Consider the following 16036-nt stretch of genomic DNA (forward strand, 5'->3'; position numbering starts at 1 on the left):
CGGGTTGAGTATAGGTTTAGCTTTGAAAGTAAAGTTTAATTTTCATCTTTGCTTTACATCAGAATCCCCCCCCCCCCCCTAAACTGCTGGTGTTGTTTGTTTTCGCGGTTAAAAAAAAAAATTCTTTAATATTTAAAATGTTTACTGAAAAGGCAAGATGATTGGCAGAGAATGGAAATGTTGTCGTAACAACAACATAAACCAATATAGTAGGTTTAATGTTAGAAAACAGACAATAAATGGCCTACAGAAGAATACCAACATTGCTTGTATTAATGTTTAGTTCCCCATTTAAAATGAGAAGAAGAAAAAGCTTTTGCCTGAAATCAAGCCTTTTGAGCATGCAGCCTATTTTTATATTTAAAAAATGTAATATATACCATATCATTTTGAAATTTGAATTCCAAAAATTGGAAACAATTCAACCTCTGAAGAGTAGATAAGTACCAACAAAAGCTATTAGTGCAATTATTAGAGGACTTTTGGTATAATAGATAAACGGATGATAACATTTCCATCCCTCCTTCAATCTCTATTTGTTCTCTTTTCTTTCTTCCCCCTCGCTTCTCCCGCCCTCAGACAGTAAACCAGAGAGTCTGGAGGCTCACAAGATCAAGACGGCATTCTTCACACACCCCACACTGACAGAGATTGGACGCAGACTAGTCTCACACTACTTCCTCCTCACAGAGGAAGAGTTGGCAATGTGGGAAGAGGACCCCGAGAGCTTTGGTAATAGCACATCCCCAGATACACAGGCTTAATCCAAAAATACAGACTTGTCTGGACTTGCAGGCTGCCGGTGTTAACAGGTTCAGTCCAGAATAGGGAGAAAGCTAACTACATTTCTATGTGATAAACTGCACACTCAAACTTTAACCAACATCCACTTTAATAACATGCTCTGCTAGTTAAAGCAATTACATTCAGTTCTGTAATGAATCAGAACGTTTTTAAGAACACATTTGGACTTTTGCATATAAAATAATCACTTTGTAATTCAGACCAGCATTTTCTAATTAACAACCATTTGCCATCTCAGAATATAGTTCAGTCATGTACTATTATTAGCTTGACAGTCCTCCATAGACAGCCACTCTTCTGCTAATGCTCTGCATGGGACCACCGCTCTGAGACTTTTTTTCTTTTCTAGCTGTTGAAGAAACCGGTGGAGACTCTTGGAAATACAGTCTACGAGTAAGTATAGGCATACACATCCACACTTACTCCACCTTTGAAACATCTTTTTGTTAAAATAACCATAACAGAAGATTATTCCAATTTTATTATTATTATTATTATTTTTTACAAATGCCCTTTAGTGTGTGTGAGATATATTTTCAACCTTTAAAGTGTTTTATGCGGTGGTACTGGGCAGGCTGTATACATCGCAGCATCATAAAACAGTTAGTGGCCCCCCAGGCTTTTGCTCGTATCTCAGTCAGTGGTTTGTCTTCAGCTGTTTTTCTGAGTCATGACATAATCCTCTATTCTGTCTCTTTTCTTTCTGTATACCCCTCATTTCTCTTTTTTTGTGTTGAGCCACATCTCCTTGCTTTCATCACTTCAGATGAAATCCCTCTGCTCTGCTGTTTAAAATAAATAATAATGTAGAGCGTTGCCGTTTATTAATTTGGCCTAAAAATAAAAAGAGTAAAAGTTCTTCATTTATAACCAGCTGCCACACACATTTTGGCAGGCAGGAATTGCAACGATACATGTACAATTCTGCAGATATACACCTTAAGAAGGATACATTTAAATATTGCAGGAGTTTAATCTATATTTTATTTAATACACTCATAAAACAGGAACCTTTTCCACACAGTGCACACCCTCCTTTGACCCTCTTATTAACACATTGTTGTACTCAGTATGGTTCATGGATCAAATGTCACCATCCATCATGGTCACCGATTCTAATGGCTGATTACAGGTGACCTTCCCCTATCAATATTCCCACCTGTTTATATTTATTTCCTAAAGAACAAGTGCTTGTGTTTGTCTTAATCCTGTGAAGCTGTGTTGAAGTGTCACCTGACCTCTGGCTACCAGGGGGGGAAGGTCAAACCTCCAGTACTTGCTTTGAGATGTCACACAGATGTGCACTCATTAAACACAGCATGTATTCATGGGTTTTCTCAATCAATTTTCTCAGATTTGTCACACCTTTCATTTCATATAGATTTTTATGTGACATCTTAAACCAATATACTGCTGAAGATGTGTTGACTACCATTTCACTTTTTTTAACCCACAAACACACACACGTATCCCCTGACAAGTTCTCATTGATTTGTATTATCTCTGGAACCTCAAGGCATTGATTGCCGTTTGTGTTTGTGCATGACCCTCTTTTTTATGAAGCTCTTCTTTGTGTATATATCGAAGGGTATTCACTGACTTTAATTTTTAATGTGATAATCATTCTCAGAATCACTGCGTGTCCAACCTAATCAAAGCGGGCTGCTAAGAATGGGCAGAGCTGGGAGAAAAACAAAATGACTTCCGCAATCAATTATGTCAAATAATCCACCTTTTTGTCCTCTCTGCTCTCTTTCTCTATCTAGCCATGTGCAGAAGTGTTGTTCCTGGATATCTTCCACGCCTACAACCAGACACTGATACCCGTGCTACTGGAAATGGTTCAGAATCTCCAGGGTCAGTTATTACAGTTATATTACTTTGAACTACCTTTTAATGCAGGACAAATTGCTTTATGAGCCTTCACAAAATTCAGCATATGTAAAACATTTGATGTTATGGTCCTGTTCTGGAGGCTGTTGGTACTGTTGGATTTTTATTAATTATTTTCTAATACTTGTGCACTCTATTAATACTGTAAATATATGTTACTGTTGAATTAGGTTGCTTGTTTTATAATGAATTGGTAACACATAAGGCAAATGAATTACCTTTGTGTTTGAAAAATGCTGTAAACATTGCCTTGGTCTCGTGTCATCCATGTTTCACGGAAAACTCATGGATGACCATGGTCATCCATGGACATCCGTGATCTGTCCATGGTTGGTGTCCATGGTATGTTTGTCCGTGGTTTGTCCATGTTCATGAAACATGGACAGAACACGTACTACCCGCCTGGCCGCGGTCTGACCATGATTGTCCATGGTCAGACCACGGACATTAAATGGCACCACAGATCAATCACGGAAAACCACGGTTAACTATACCATGGACAGACCACGGTGAACCACGTCTTTGATGTCCATGAACTACCGTGGTCTGTCCATGTTTCACTTGGCCGTGGGTTTCCATGATTCCTCCATGGTGCCATTTAACGTCCATGGTCAGACCATGGTCAACCATGGACAATATCACGGACAGATCACGTATGTCCATGGTTAATGTCCATGGTCTGACCATGGTCTGACCATGGACATACATGGTCTGTCCATGATCCTGAGACCAAGGCAGCCTTGCATGTACTGTACTATACTGTTTCAGTTACCCTGTTACACAAACTCTGCTTCAGTTGTGAGATCCCATTTTACATCATGAAATAGAGCCTTGTTTCAGAGTAAGTGATTTATTATATTGGAACACAGCAAAGCATCTAAGTTTGTTGCTTTTAGCAGTTACAGAAGGTGTCACATGCAATATATGGGCCGACCTTCAAGTTCCCTGGTAAAAAACCTCCAAAGTTACAACCACTCACAGACCTAGACTGCAACATGGACACACACACACCCACACACACACACACACACACACACACACACACGGACGGACGGACGACATAGTGGAAATGGGTTCTGCTGGAGCAAGGACGAAGCCAGATTGGTGTCATTCTATGGTTGAATGGAGGAAGCTATTGATTTTGAGAACTAAGTACACAATAAGGACTAACAGAGAGGTCGAGAACAGACCAGTAAATTGATGGAGACAAGAAAGATACAATGGAGACAAGGCTGCTTCAAGTTGCAACTGTCTTATGTGCTCACTGGGTCCAATACATCCTACAGATTGTCTGTTATTATTGAACAAAGCTTTCAACTGTATGCATGTTACTCCAGCCAATAAAATAATCCTTAGATTCTATCTGTCTTTGCAGGCCCAACCAATGTGGAAGACTCTGTTCAGCTGCTAATGAAGGATGCAGGTGAGTCAACGGCTTCACATACATCTACATGTTTAATGACTGCAGTTTTCTCTTTATGCCAGGTGAATCAAACAATCGATTCGGACTCATAAGAAGAGTCAGATTTAGCAAAACTCTTTTTTTTTTCTGTGGCTGTGAGGTAATCATTCCTCTTTTAATTGGAAGGTTTTGCGTTCGATCCAAACCCCTGCAGTCCATATGTCGATGTATCCCTTAGCCCAATACTTAACATAATGTTGCTCCTGTCTACAAATCCCAAACATTGCAGACAGCTGGATAAGAGAGAGCAAGGAACATTGAAATATGGATAAACAGATGACTCCCAATACTTTTAGACCAAGATGACAAGTCTAAATAAATACATCTAAATGATTGAACTTATATATTCTCTTTTTTGGTTGCATTTGTATACTGTCATCCCTTTGGCTTTACTGCTCTTTCCCTCACTTAACTTCTCATGTCCCCCGGGGTCTTGTTTCCTTACACCCTGTCTTCCTCCTCTCCAACTCATCTTAGTATTTATAACTCTGTGGTAGGTCAGGGCTGCTCCTCCGTTAGTATTATGATACACACTCACAACTAAATCACAGGGAGTTGAGATTGCATACTATTAGGTCCTCTGTTGAAGCGGGATGCCCACAGAGACCTCGGCAGTTTCCTGACAGTGTTGATCGAACGGCAGACATTACTGGATGATGGAGTCGTGTGGTGGTAGCAGCATTGACATATAATTGTGCTGTGGGAGCTAGTTGAAGAGCCATAGGGGGACTTAATAACGGCAGGTCCTGATCTGTTAACGAGTCAATAATTATAACGGTAATAATATACTTAGACCATGACCCTAATTAAACTGCTTAGAGAGGAGGACCCAGGATCTGAGCCTCCAACCCATAATATAACGAATCCTTTTAATGAGCCTATTACTGGATGAGACACATTAGTTTGTCTGATATGAAGATATTTGTCATTTGTAATGGATGGTGCTTTGTGACATACCTATTTGCTGAAATAACAAGACCACCTGCGTCAACTGCCTTTATAGCTGACAAAAGCTGCTTACTGGCTCCCGGTATAATCTCACCTAGTGGCAGCCATGAATAATACTGAATGTAGCCTATATGATGATGATTTTCTAAACTCCTATTGTGGTTGTTTTGTCTGCAGTATACAATGCAGTAGGACTGGCAGCTTACGAGCTGTTTGACAACGTGGACTTCGACCAGTGGTTCAAGAATCAGCTTCTCGGAGAACTTCAAGTCAGCCATCACAGGTCGGTCCATATAGGTTTTCTTGATATTTGATATTTACCGAAATTTTAGGACTATAAGGCGCACCTGAATATAAGCCGCAGCAGCTAAATTGAATGATGTGTACATATATAAGCCGCACTGGACTATAAGCCGCAGGTGTTTTAATGTTTAATTACCATATGTAAAGTTTCGTGCACAGAGGGGATTGTCGGGAAAGAGATGGCTGTCTGAGGAAGCTCCCATTTATTAACATCTCAACAAACAAGTTGCATATTGTATTCAAGTGTTACCATTTAGTGCAATAGTAGCTACAGAACATGTACTGTGCTGTGTAAACTGTACTGTATCACATAGCGTTTCAGACACACAAACTTTTCAACTTTCAAACTTAAACGGTCCCAGCGCACCGTTTAACACCTTTGCACAAACTGTCTCGCTCTCGTAATGTCTGTCTGTCTTGCTCTCGTTCTGTCTCTCGTACCACTCTCGGTTCCACTTTTGCTTTTGCGCGCTACCTGTCTCACTCTTTTCCGGCCTCCAGCTTTTCCTGCTGGAGCCCGCCGCTTAAAGGTGGGGGGCGCGGACCGGCCATAGAGCCCATAGAGTTAAAGGTGGTGGAATGTAACCTGTAAAATCCATAGATTTAGGAGGTCCCCTAGTGGCCGTTAGCTGTAAAAATCCATAGATTAGCCGCACCGTTATATAAGCCGCAGCGTCGAAAAATGGGAAAAAAGGCGCGGCTTATAGTCCGAAAATTACGGTAATTGTGTCATTAGGGACAAGAATGTGTCCTACTCTAGGAAGAAAGAAACCCCAGGGTAGGAGCGAGAATCACGATATTTTCTGATATCAAAGCAAACCTTCCAGAATACAATTTAATTGGATTCAATTCAAGATCTGCGATCAATATTAGACAATATCATATGGTAATTTCACACAGTCAGTAACAATGATATTCACTCATAAAACACAGAAAAAAAATATATACTTTTTTTTAACTAAGAATGAAAGAATAGAAGGAGCTGCTGTTGAAGGTCTGGTGGCAGGTCAAAGCTGAGGATGTCTTTCCACTCAAACGATCAAAGCTGGTCACCTTAAAAGACCGCCCACATTAAGTGAGCTTGAGCTGTTGTTATTGCTAACTTTGACGCTAACACCCTTTAGCTGTAATACGCAGGGGACAAGCAGAACATGGAAGCTTGTCCTGGGTCTGGAGGAGTTGTAGCATTAAATCACCACCATACACTCTCAGCCTCTCTATAGACCACACAACAGGCACATTCAAGCTGCTAGCACTGCTCACTAACAGCATTATGTATCTATGTTATTATTTTCCATCCATATCATGGGTCATTCATCATGAAATTGATATGCGATCCTGATTGATGGATCGTTATACCCTGTGTTCAAAAAGGGTAAAACACAATTGCATTGTACTATATGGGTGTTCTATAATTTCCTGTAGCCTCGTTGTATTTTAAAATAAAGACTTTTGGAGTTCATTACATTTTGCCTTACTAATGTTATGGTCTAATATTAGTGAAACTTAAGCTAGCTAGCAGTCCTTTTCTAAGCTGATTGTTTAACAGAACATGAGCTCACTCTCAGACATAAGTGGTGTGTCGGATTGCATATACTTTTCAGGGTAATTCAAGCTAATAGACTATTAACCTCGGCCCAGCTATTGATAACTGTCGAAAGCAGTCAATACATGCCAAAAGGATAATAATTAGCCAACTGAGGTCTAGAGTCAATATCTGTAATGGTCACATCAACAACTGCTGCTTGTATTCACACATTTGGCGTGAGTGATTCACACATCACTTAAGCAGCTATCAAACGTGCGTAACATCAGCATTAGCACCATAACAGGCTGGGTAAACTTGAAAATCAGCAATACAAACTCCACAAATCACATCATGGATACAAAGACGATGCGGCAACAGTGAATAGTGAGTTAATTTTAGAAGTCAGGGGAGAGAGGGAGATGTGAAGAACAAAGAGATATGAAGAACAAAGAAGTGCCCTGCTCACACAGACCCCAGGCCGATGGAAACCTAGAGCCTGCAGCACTCTAAAGGTTGGCTCAGGTTGCTGCTGACGTCAGCCTGTTTCCGTGTGACACGGTGCAGGTGCTAATAACCCCCTAACTTTGTATCTCCTGGGACCTTATTGCTTTGGTCTTTTTCGCACCTAGTTCAACTCCACTTTCATGATTTTCTTTTTGATATTTAAAGTTTTTCTTTTACCTCAACTTTTTGTATGTTTCTGGAATGACTGCTCGTGGTGACGCAGTGATTACATACAAATGAACATACGGCACCTAACGCCACCTTTTTCTGTTTCTTGTGCACTAAAACATACCAATGCATACAATAATAATGAGGACCAGATAAAACACCCTTTCGGCTCAGATTCAAGATCCTTTTTCTTGACATTTTCTCTTCAACTGCTCAAGGAAGACAAAGTTATGAACCCCATTGTTTTTTTTATCCTTTTGAATAAATACCTCTGCTTGTTAATGTAAGGGAAAACATTGTTTGTTCCATAGTAACATGTTTTATCCTGCACTGTAGATGAATGCTTTTTGAAGCAACTCTCTTTAGTGACATGTTATTAATGCATGCTTCAGCTGCAAATACAAAGCACTTTGATACTTTCCATAACGCTGCACTAATATTTGTTGCTGATAAATAAAATGTTCAACATTGTGAGCTGTGTGCTGAAGTTCTGTGGCCCTGTGTCTTTGTAAGGTTTGATATGCCCTTTTATCTACAGTGGGGCAAAAAAGTATTTAGTCAGCCACCAATTGTGCAAGTTCTCCCACTTAAAAAGATGAAAGGCCTGTAATTTTCATCCTAGGTACACTTCAAGGAAATCACATTGTAGGATTTTTAATGAATTAATTGGTAAATTCCTCTGTAAAATAAGTATTTGGTCACCTACAAACAAACAGACCTCTAACTTCTTCTGTAAGAGCCTTCTATGTCCTCCGCTTGTTAACTGTATTAATGGCACCTGTTTGAACTCGTTATCAGTATAAAAGACACCTGTCCACAACCTTAAACAGTCACACTCCAAACTCCACTATGGCCAAGACCAAAGAGCTGTCAAAGGACACCAGAAACAAAATTGTAGACCTGTACCAGGCTGGGAAGACTGAATCTGCAATAGGTAAGCAGCTTGGTGTGAAGAAATCAACTGTGGGAGCAATTATTAGAAAATGGAAGACATACAAGACCACTGATAATCTCTCTCAATCTGGGGCTCCACGCAAGATCTCCCCCCGTGGGGTCAAAATGATCACAAGAACGGTGAGCAAAAATCCCAGAACCACACGGGGGGACCTAGTCAATGACCTGCAGAGAGCTGGGACCAAAGTAACAAAGGCTACCATCAGTAACACACTATGCCGCCAGGGACTCAAATCCTGCAGTGCCAGACGTGTCCCCCTGCTTAAGCCAGTACATGTCCAGGCCCGTCTGAAGTTTGCTAGAGAGCATTTAGATGATCCAGAAGAGGATTGGGAGAATGTCATATGGTCAGATGAAACCAAGAAAAAACTAAGAACCTAAAAACTCAACTAGACGTGTTTGGAGGAGAAAGAATGCTGAGTTGCATCCAAAGAACACCATACCTACTGTGAAACATGGGGGTGGAAACATCATGCTTTGGGGCTGTTTTTCTGCAAAGGGACCAGGACGACTGATCCTTGTAAAGGAAAGAATGAATGGGGCCATGTATCGTGAGATTTTGAGTGACAACCTCCTTCCATCAGCAAGGGCATTGAAGATGAAACGTGGCTGGGTCTTTCAGCATGACAATGATCCCAAACACACCGCCTGAAAATCTTTGGAGGGAGTTGAAAGTCTGTGTTGCCCAGCGACAGCCCCAAAACATCACTGCTCTAGAGGAGATCTGCATGGAGGAATGGGCCAAAATACCAGCAACAGTGTGTGAAAACCTTGTGAAGACTTACAGAAACCGTTTGACCTCTGTCATTGCCAACAAAGGGTATATAACAAAGTATTGAGATGAACTTTTGTTATTGACCAAATACTCCATCATAATTTGCAAATAAAGTCTTTAAAAATCAGACAATGTGATTTTCTGGATTTTTTCCCCCCTCATTTTGTCTCTCATAGTTGAGGTATACCTAGGATGAAAATTACAGGCCTCCCATCTTTTTAGGTGGGAGAACTTGCACAATTGGTGGCTGACTAAATACTTTTTTGCCCAGCTGTATCTATAATGCTCTTACATGGCTTCGTTGTTGCCTTTCATTGTTGGCCCTTATAGAACATACTCAAATAATTGCACATTTTATTACATTATTTTATTTTAGCAATATACAGGAAGTCACCAAATACAACATTCTAGCTCCAGGCATAAATTATACATTTGTGTGGAGATAAAAGGCCGGTGTGGTTACATCAACAGGTAATGTTATTTATCCAACGAAAAGACAGAACACAGTGGGTTACCTGACTGCTCAAACTGGGGATCCCTGCTGGCTCATTTAGCTCCTTCTCATATTAATTCACCATATGTTTATTTTTTTACTTTACTTACTACCTTAAACCCAGGTTTAAATGTTCCTTTTAATAATGCATATCACTGCCTGCCTGCATTCCTTTCCATTTCTTTATGTATTTGTTTGTATGCTTGTATGAAATGTGTCTCGGAGTACTCAGAAAAGCGCTATATGAATGAAATGTTAATTTTGTATTAATAATACTGTTGTATTTTATGGGAGATATTGTCCATGGGTTACTTTATTCAATTAGGTAAATCATTTTTATCTTAAACAATGTGGTCCTAGCTGTGTGTTTGTAGAGTAGTTGAACGCGGCTCCGACAATCATAATCAAGGACCAAAACTATCAATTAAATTATTTCGTTTTTGGTGTCCTCAGTGAAATTCCTAACAAAGATTCAAACTGAATTCACGGTCATTCTGCGACACAGGGTTGCATTAAAACTGTTGTTGTAGTCCATTTATGCTCGAGACAAAACAAAAGCACCAGGGCATTCCTGTAGTGCAATTTATGAAAAAACAATAATATAAACACTGGAGATTTGTCTGGGCGGATACAATGGCTGATATAAGATATTCCTACCATTAAGCTGCCGAATATTATCTTTTTAAAACAACAGAGAGGTCCCTGGATGACAACATATTGCCTCGGACTGTTTTTAGTTAGTGAAGCCAAGGTTAGTTATATGAATAACAGTACATACACTTTTCACTCCTATTGATTGCCATGTGCTGGGGTGCTGAATCAGACCTAGTTTCTGTCAGACTCAGATTTTCCCACAGTCATTTGAAGAGGCTTATGCAAGCAAGTCAATTAAGCATATTTATTATTCTGCATTACTGATGATGTCTCTCAATTAGTGTCATTTTGTTCTTATGTAGCAATCACAATTACCTTTTGTTCCTGCAGGCACGTGTATATATGTGTGTGTGTATGAGTGTGTTGGCATACATATGTTTGCATAACTGGTTGCATGCTCCTTTGCCTAAGCCTGCTTGTCTTCACGCTGTCAGTGTCATCCCGGTTAACATGCTGTCACAATTCGATATGTCATTGTCAGTCTCCAGCGGAGTGCAATAGTCACAAGGAAATACTTCCTCAGGCATATGAGAAGAAAACAAACCCTGCTGGACAAATATATGACGCCATCAAATCGAACTCACACATGCTCGATCAATGTTCAGAAAGGGAACACAATAACACAAAGAAGAAACTGTAGGAGACCATCAATATGGCTTTTAGTGTTAATGTTATTGATCTTTCAAAACTCAAGCCACAAAACTATATATAAGTGACCTCCCATCCAGCCCACCTCCTTTTCCCTTTCAAATAACTTCTATTTTAACCCATGTTCCCCCTAGCTGCAATCCAAATACATACAAATCAACTGTAGGCATTGCAATTGTATTCAATATCCTGGAGAAATGAACTTTGTATGCAATATATTCACTAGGCAACCAGAACGTTACAAATCCCTATTTCATACTGGTGGCCCATGATTGAAAGAGCTGTCAGACTTTGTGGCAGGGACCCAACGCGGACCTACAGTCTCTCGGAATCAAAGCTGACCATGCGGACATTAGCTTTTTTGCACGACTGCTTAAGGTTTATAGGTTGATGTTCCTCTGTACCACTGCTGCTTTCAAGTTCGTTCTAAGGGTGTTCCGGTGGATTGACATAGGGGATTTGTGGGACATTAAGTGCCATATTTTAGACCAGTGAATACTTGAAATGGCCTGTGCCAGCTGACTTATCTCACCTTTGTACAAATCTTTTGTGCCCACATTAAGAGAAATGCCCGTGGTGTGCAGTCTTCACAATATCCTTCCTTCCATCACAACGATTATTACAATACTCCTCTTTTCTGCTGGCTGGAGGGGTGTATATGTGTTTGATTGACAGCTGTTGGACGCTGCTGAAGTGCTGATGTTACAAACAACTTGGGATATGTAAGCATGTATAATGGATCCATCTTTATTTGAATTAACTTTGTTTATCACTGCCGGTAAGCATATGCTTTGTGATTACACTCACGGCCACATCCCCTGTATGATAATATAAGTAAGGGATGTGAATGCATGTCCATACTAAGTATATTCACTTCTATGAAAACAAATATCTATATTAACTCTCAACCTCATTTTATATTTTCCAAATGTGCCCACAACTCCTATCAAAGCGAGGAACAAACCTTTGTGTTGATTAGTGCAACAAACCAAAAAGAGAGGTGTTTTTTTTAGCCCTGAAAGATAGTTATCCAAGGATAAATATGTATATTTAAACTCTTTCAGAACTACTTCAAATGTATACATTTAATCTAGGTCTTACAGTATTGCCAGTCAACATGGCTAGATGGCTAACATGTTTCCCCGACTTGGCAAAACCTCACGAGAAGCAGAAGGACAATAATGATTTTGGCATGATGGCATATGTCACATTCAAAGCGTTTTTTCTGGCTGAAACACTTTTGTTGCCGTTACCAGCGTATTCCCATATCATGCTGCACTGCCTGCCTTCCTTGGCCCTCTGAGCATTGGCCTGCTTATATGTACCGGTACCTTGATTTACATCAGAGAAAAGCAAGATACCTAACATTCACAACAATATGCTAGACACCATTGAGATGTACCATTTATTAAAAAAACAATACAGATAAACTGTCAGTTACCATGCTGTTTCCATTTAGCAGGTCATCATTTAGATTTTGTTCCCATCAATCTGAATCAATTGCTGGGACATTTTGAGATAGTCTTGTGCTATAATTGCTCACTTATCTCGGGCAATATTAGCACGTTTGACGAAATTATGTTTTTTTTCATTCCCCCAGCAAAGTGCGGTAATGAACACTATTTTAGCTGAACATTAATAGAAGCCCGGTGTTATAGGGTTAGAAAAGAGAGCAAGTATGTTTTTAATTTTTTTTACAAGTTAGGACATGCAAACGAATGAATATAGCCTGTACTGCATCTGGCATCACAGTGTGACTGTTAATGCCTCCCTGCAGCCACACGGCAAAAAAGACACAAATTGAATGAATAAGAGCATCTGTTGTTGAGCCTGTGGACTTCTACTTGAGAAAACTCGACAGACAATGACAGGAACTTATTTTCTCCCTGTTTGATGTGGAACCAGGTGCACTAAAAGTACATCCACAGTCTGTGGAGTTTCTATGTTGACATGCTGGTTAATGTCCAGGTGTCCTGCCTCCTGTCCTCAAGGGTAGAACTCCATACATGACTGATTCAAATAGTCTCTGACCAGTTGATGCAATTTAAGGGTCAAGGTAATGAGTTCCGAGCTGGAAGTAGCCTTGTAACCCAAAGGAGCAAAAATTGTAGTCTCAGGAACATTTTTGTATCAGTTACTAATATGAATGACTGAAAATCAGGAAATCCTGCTTCACGTGGTGGTCATTACCCTCCTCAGGATTAATTTCAATTTTGAAACATACTACTCTGTATGTGTTTTTTTCTCGTGGGTTATGTGTTTTTTCTCCCTGTTAGTCTTTGAAAATGTGATTCTAGGTTTCACTTTTGCAAGTTTGAGCTGTACATCATCTGACTTTATCTCTCAATGAAAAGCAGCACCAGTTTAAATATTATAACCATGTCAGCAAAACACATTTTTTGACTTATACCTCCTGGCTGAGCCTGAGGCTGCCAGTAAGATTATTTAGTTATTTATGAAATGACATTACCAAAATCCTTGTCAGTAACTTTTTCAGAATACTGACTATACATGCAGTCATACTTGAGTGCTAATTACTTTGGCACGTATAGATTCAATCTCAATCTTTTCCCCTTCTCTGTGACTCAAACTGTAACACCCGTAATAAGCAACCGTGCCTGCGTGCAGAGAAATGACAGTCATTTTCAATCAAATGTAAAAACCACTCCCACTTTGACACCCTTACACCCTAATATCACTCATATTGACATCCCTGACTAGCAAGTGAGCTTTTTTTGTCAACTTGACAGAGAGAGAGATGAAGACACAGAGTGTGTTCCCCCTTTTCTATTTTTGGACTGTCAGCATAAAAAGCTGTTTTAACACTTTTGTATTTTGACATTGGCTTTTGTGGCTTGACCTTAGGTTTTGAGTTTTGTTGGGTTGGGTGGCCAATAGATTCTGTTATTTGAGTAGCTTAACTAAGTTTTCCCTTGTGTTTTTCTCTGTGTATGGATTTGTTGTGGCTTTATTCTCCGACATTATTGAGTTTGTTATGTTCACACAATGTGAGCAAAAAAGAACAACATTCATTGCTGCCGTAAGTGTAAGCTGGTAAGCTGAATGATACAGGCTTTCAGGTTCACAGCCCCCATTCTTGCAATTCTACTACTTTCAGTGTAATAATGTTTATTTCCGTTTATCTTGTAAGGGCTCCCATTGTGACTCGCAAAGCCTTTCACCTGGTGTAACACCACAATTAGCAGATAGATTTCAGGTCCCAGTGAGTATACTGACATTCGCTCCGAGAGCAGTCATGTTCTACAGATGTCTGTTTAAACGTTCATATTCAATAACATGGTGAAAAGTTGAACACTACAGTACTTTATTTTTACATTTTCTTAGGTCTAAACGGATGGGAATTGGCTTTTTAGTCGCAGCAATGACACTCAGGAACATTTGCTATCCTGGCTCCAAAATGGTGGAATGAGCTCCCCATTGAAATCAGGACAGCAGAAAGCTTACACATCTTCCGGCACAGACTAACAACTCTTTCGACTCCACTTCGAGCGATAGAATTACTAACAAAGCACTTATATACTAACAAAGGACTGGCTTATCTAAAGCCAGTTGAGTAGCACTTGAAATGTTTTGGCTCTATGAAACCTGATGTACTTATATGATTCTGTTTTCTTCAAGTTTGTATCTTCTTAGTCGAATGCACATTGTAAGTCGCTTTGGATAAAGGCGTCAGCTCAATGCAATGTAATTTGGAGTAACATAGAAAGTCGTTGACCAACATATGCCGTTATAAAAGTATTTGTGGTGGCAAATCTATTACCGGTTGAAACACTTGCACCTATTCATTTAGAAAGTGCAAGAGCTATTTAAGGGCAAGTTTATAGGACTAACGGCCATTTATATATACCATGGTGTTTATGTACCACTAATGGTTTCCAGCCAAAAACAAACAGCTCTTTCCTACTCTTTTTCCGTTTTGGATACACTTTTACATTTTGCTATCTAATACAATACATCGCCACCACATGGGCGTAATCATGCAATGGCCTTCAACAGTTTTCCATACATCCATGTAGACGAATGTCAGAGTTTTGCCGATAGCTAGAGGCGAACACAATTTGATGGAGGCTTAGTCATTCTCTATGAAGGATAATCCATTTTGACCTGATGCTCAATTAATAATCCAAATAACTATTCAATTTAAAATAACTTATCCATATTTAATAAATCAGGTTACTACAGATAACTATCGTCATACTGCTTGAGGGCATTGAAACGCACACTTAATTAAAAAAAAAAAAGCATCTCACTGCAATATTAATCTTCTTTTTTACAACACCCTTGTTCCCTAAATGCCTGTAGAATGGAAGCAAATGAGCATTGTGTCCTCCTGTTCAAGGATATTGTGAATCTGCAAGTAATTAAGTTAATATCTGGGCCACATCAATCAATCAATCAATGTTTATTTATATAGCCCAATATCACAAATGTTACATTTGTCTCAGTGGACTTCACAGTTTGTACAGAATATCAGTATGACAATACGACACCCTCTGTCCTTAGACCCTCACATCGTACAAGGAAAAACTTCCAGAGAAAACCCACAGTTTAAAGGAAAAAATGGGAGAAACCTCAGGGAGAGCAACAGAGGAGGGATCCCTCTCCCAGGACGGACAGACGTGCAATAGATGCCGTGTGTAAATTGAAAAGATAATACATTTGCAACATAGGTAGTCCAAATGTTTGGAAATGCATGTGTGTATAATAAGGAAGATGAATCCACGAGGATATCCATCCAGGACTTATGATCCAGGACCACAGCCACGACTCAAGATCCAGGACTCGCAATCCATGACACAGGACCGCAGGATCATCCATGACTCTGGATCCCGGCGTATATAGACACCAAAAAGAAAGACATTTGGGCAAGCGGAGTTAATC

The 16036-nt window shown here is 39.8% G+C and overlaps 1 protein-coding gene across 3 annotated transcripts in view; it reads left to right on the top strand.

Annotated features, from left to right (window-relative positions):
• The window catches only part of ipo11 (importin 11), a 126924-nt gene that overhangs the window by 30841 nt on the left and 80047 nt on the right, over positions 1-16036 (top strand). For all 3 annotated transcript variants that reach the window (XM_079688104.1, XM_079688102.1, XM_079688103.1), the window contains exons 11-15: positions 580-732; positions 1154-1197; positions 2571-2661; positions 4073-4120; positions 5285-5390. In XM_079688104.1, coding sequence (XP_079544230.1) covers positions 580-732; positions 1154-1197; positions 2571-2661; positions 4073-4120; positions 5285-5390 — 442 coding nt within the window. The remainder of the gene's footprint in view (positions 1-579; positions 733-1153; positions 1198-2570; positions 2662-4072; positions 4121-5284; positions 5391-16036) is intronic.

The sequence above is a fragment of the Notothenia rossii genome (assembly GCF_949606895.1).
Source record: "Notothenia rossii genome assembly, chromosome: 6".
Lineage (NCBI taxonomy): Eukaryota > Metazoa > Chordata > Actinopteri > Perciformes > Nototheniidae > Notothenia > Notothenia rossii.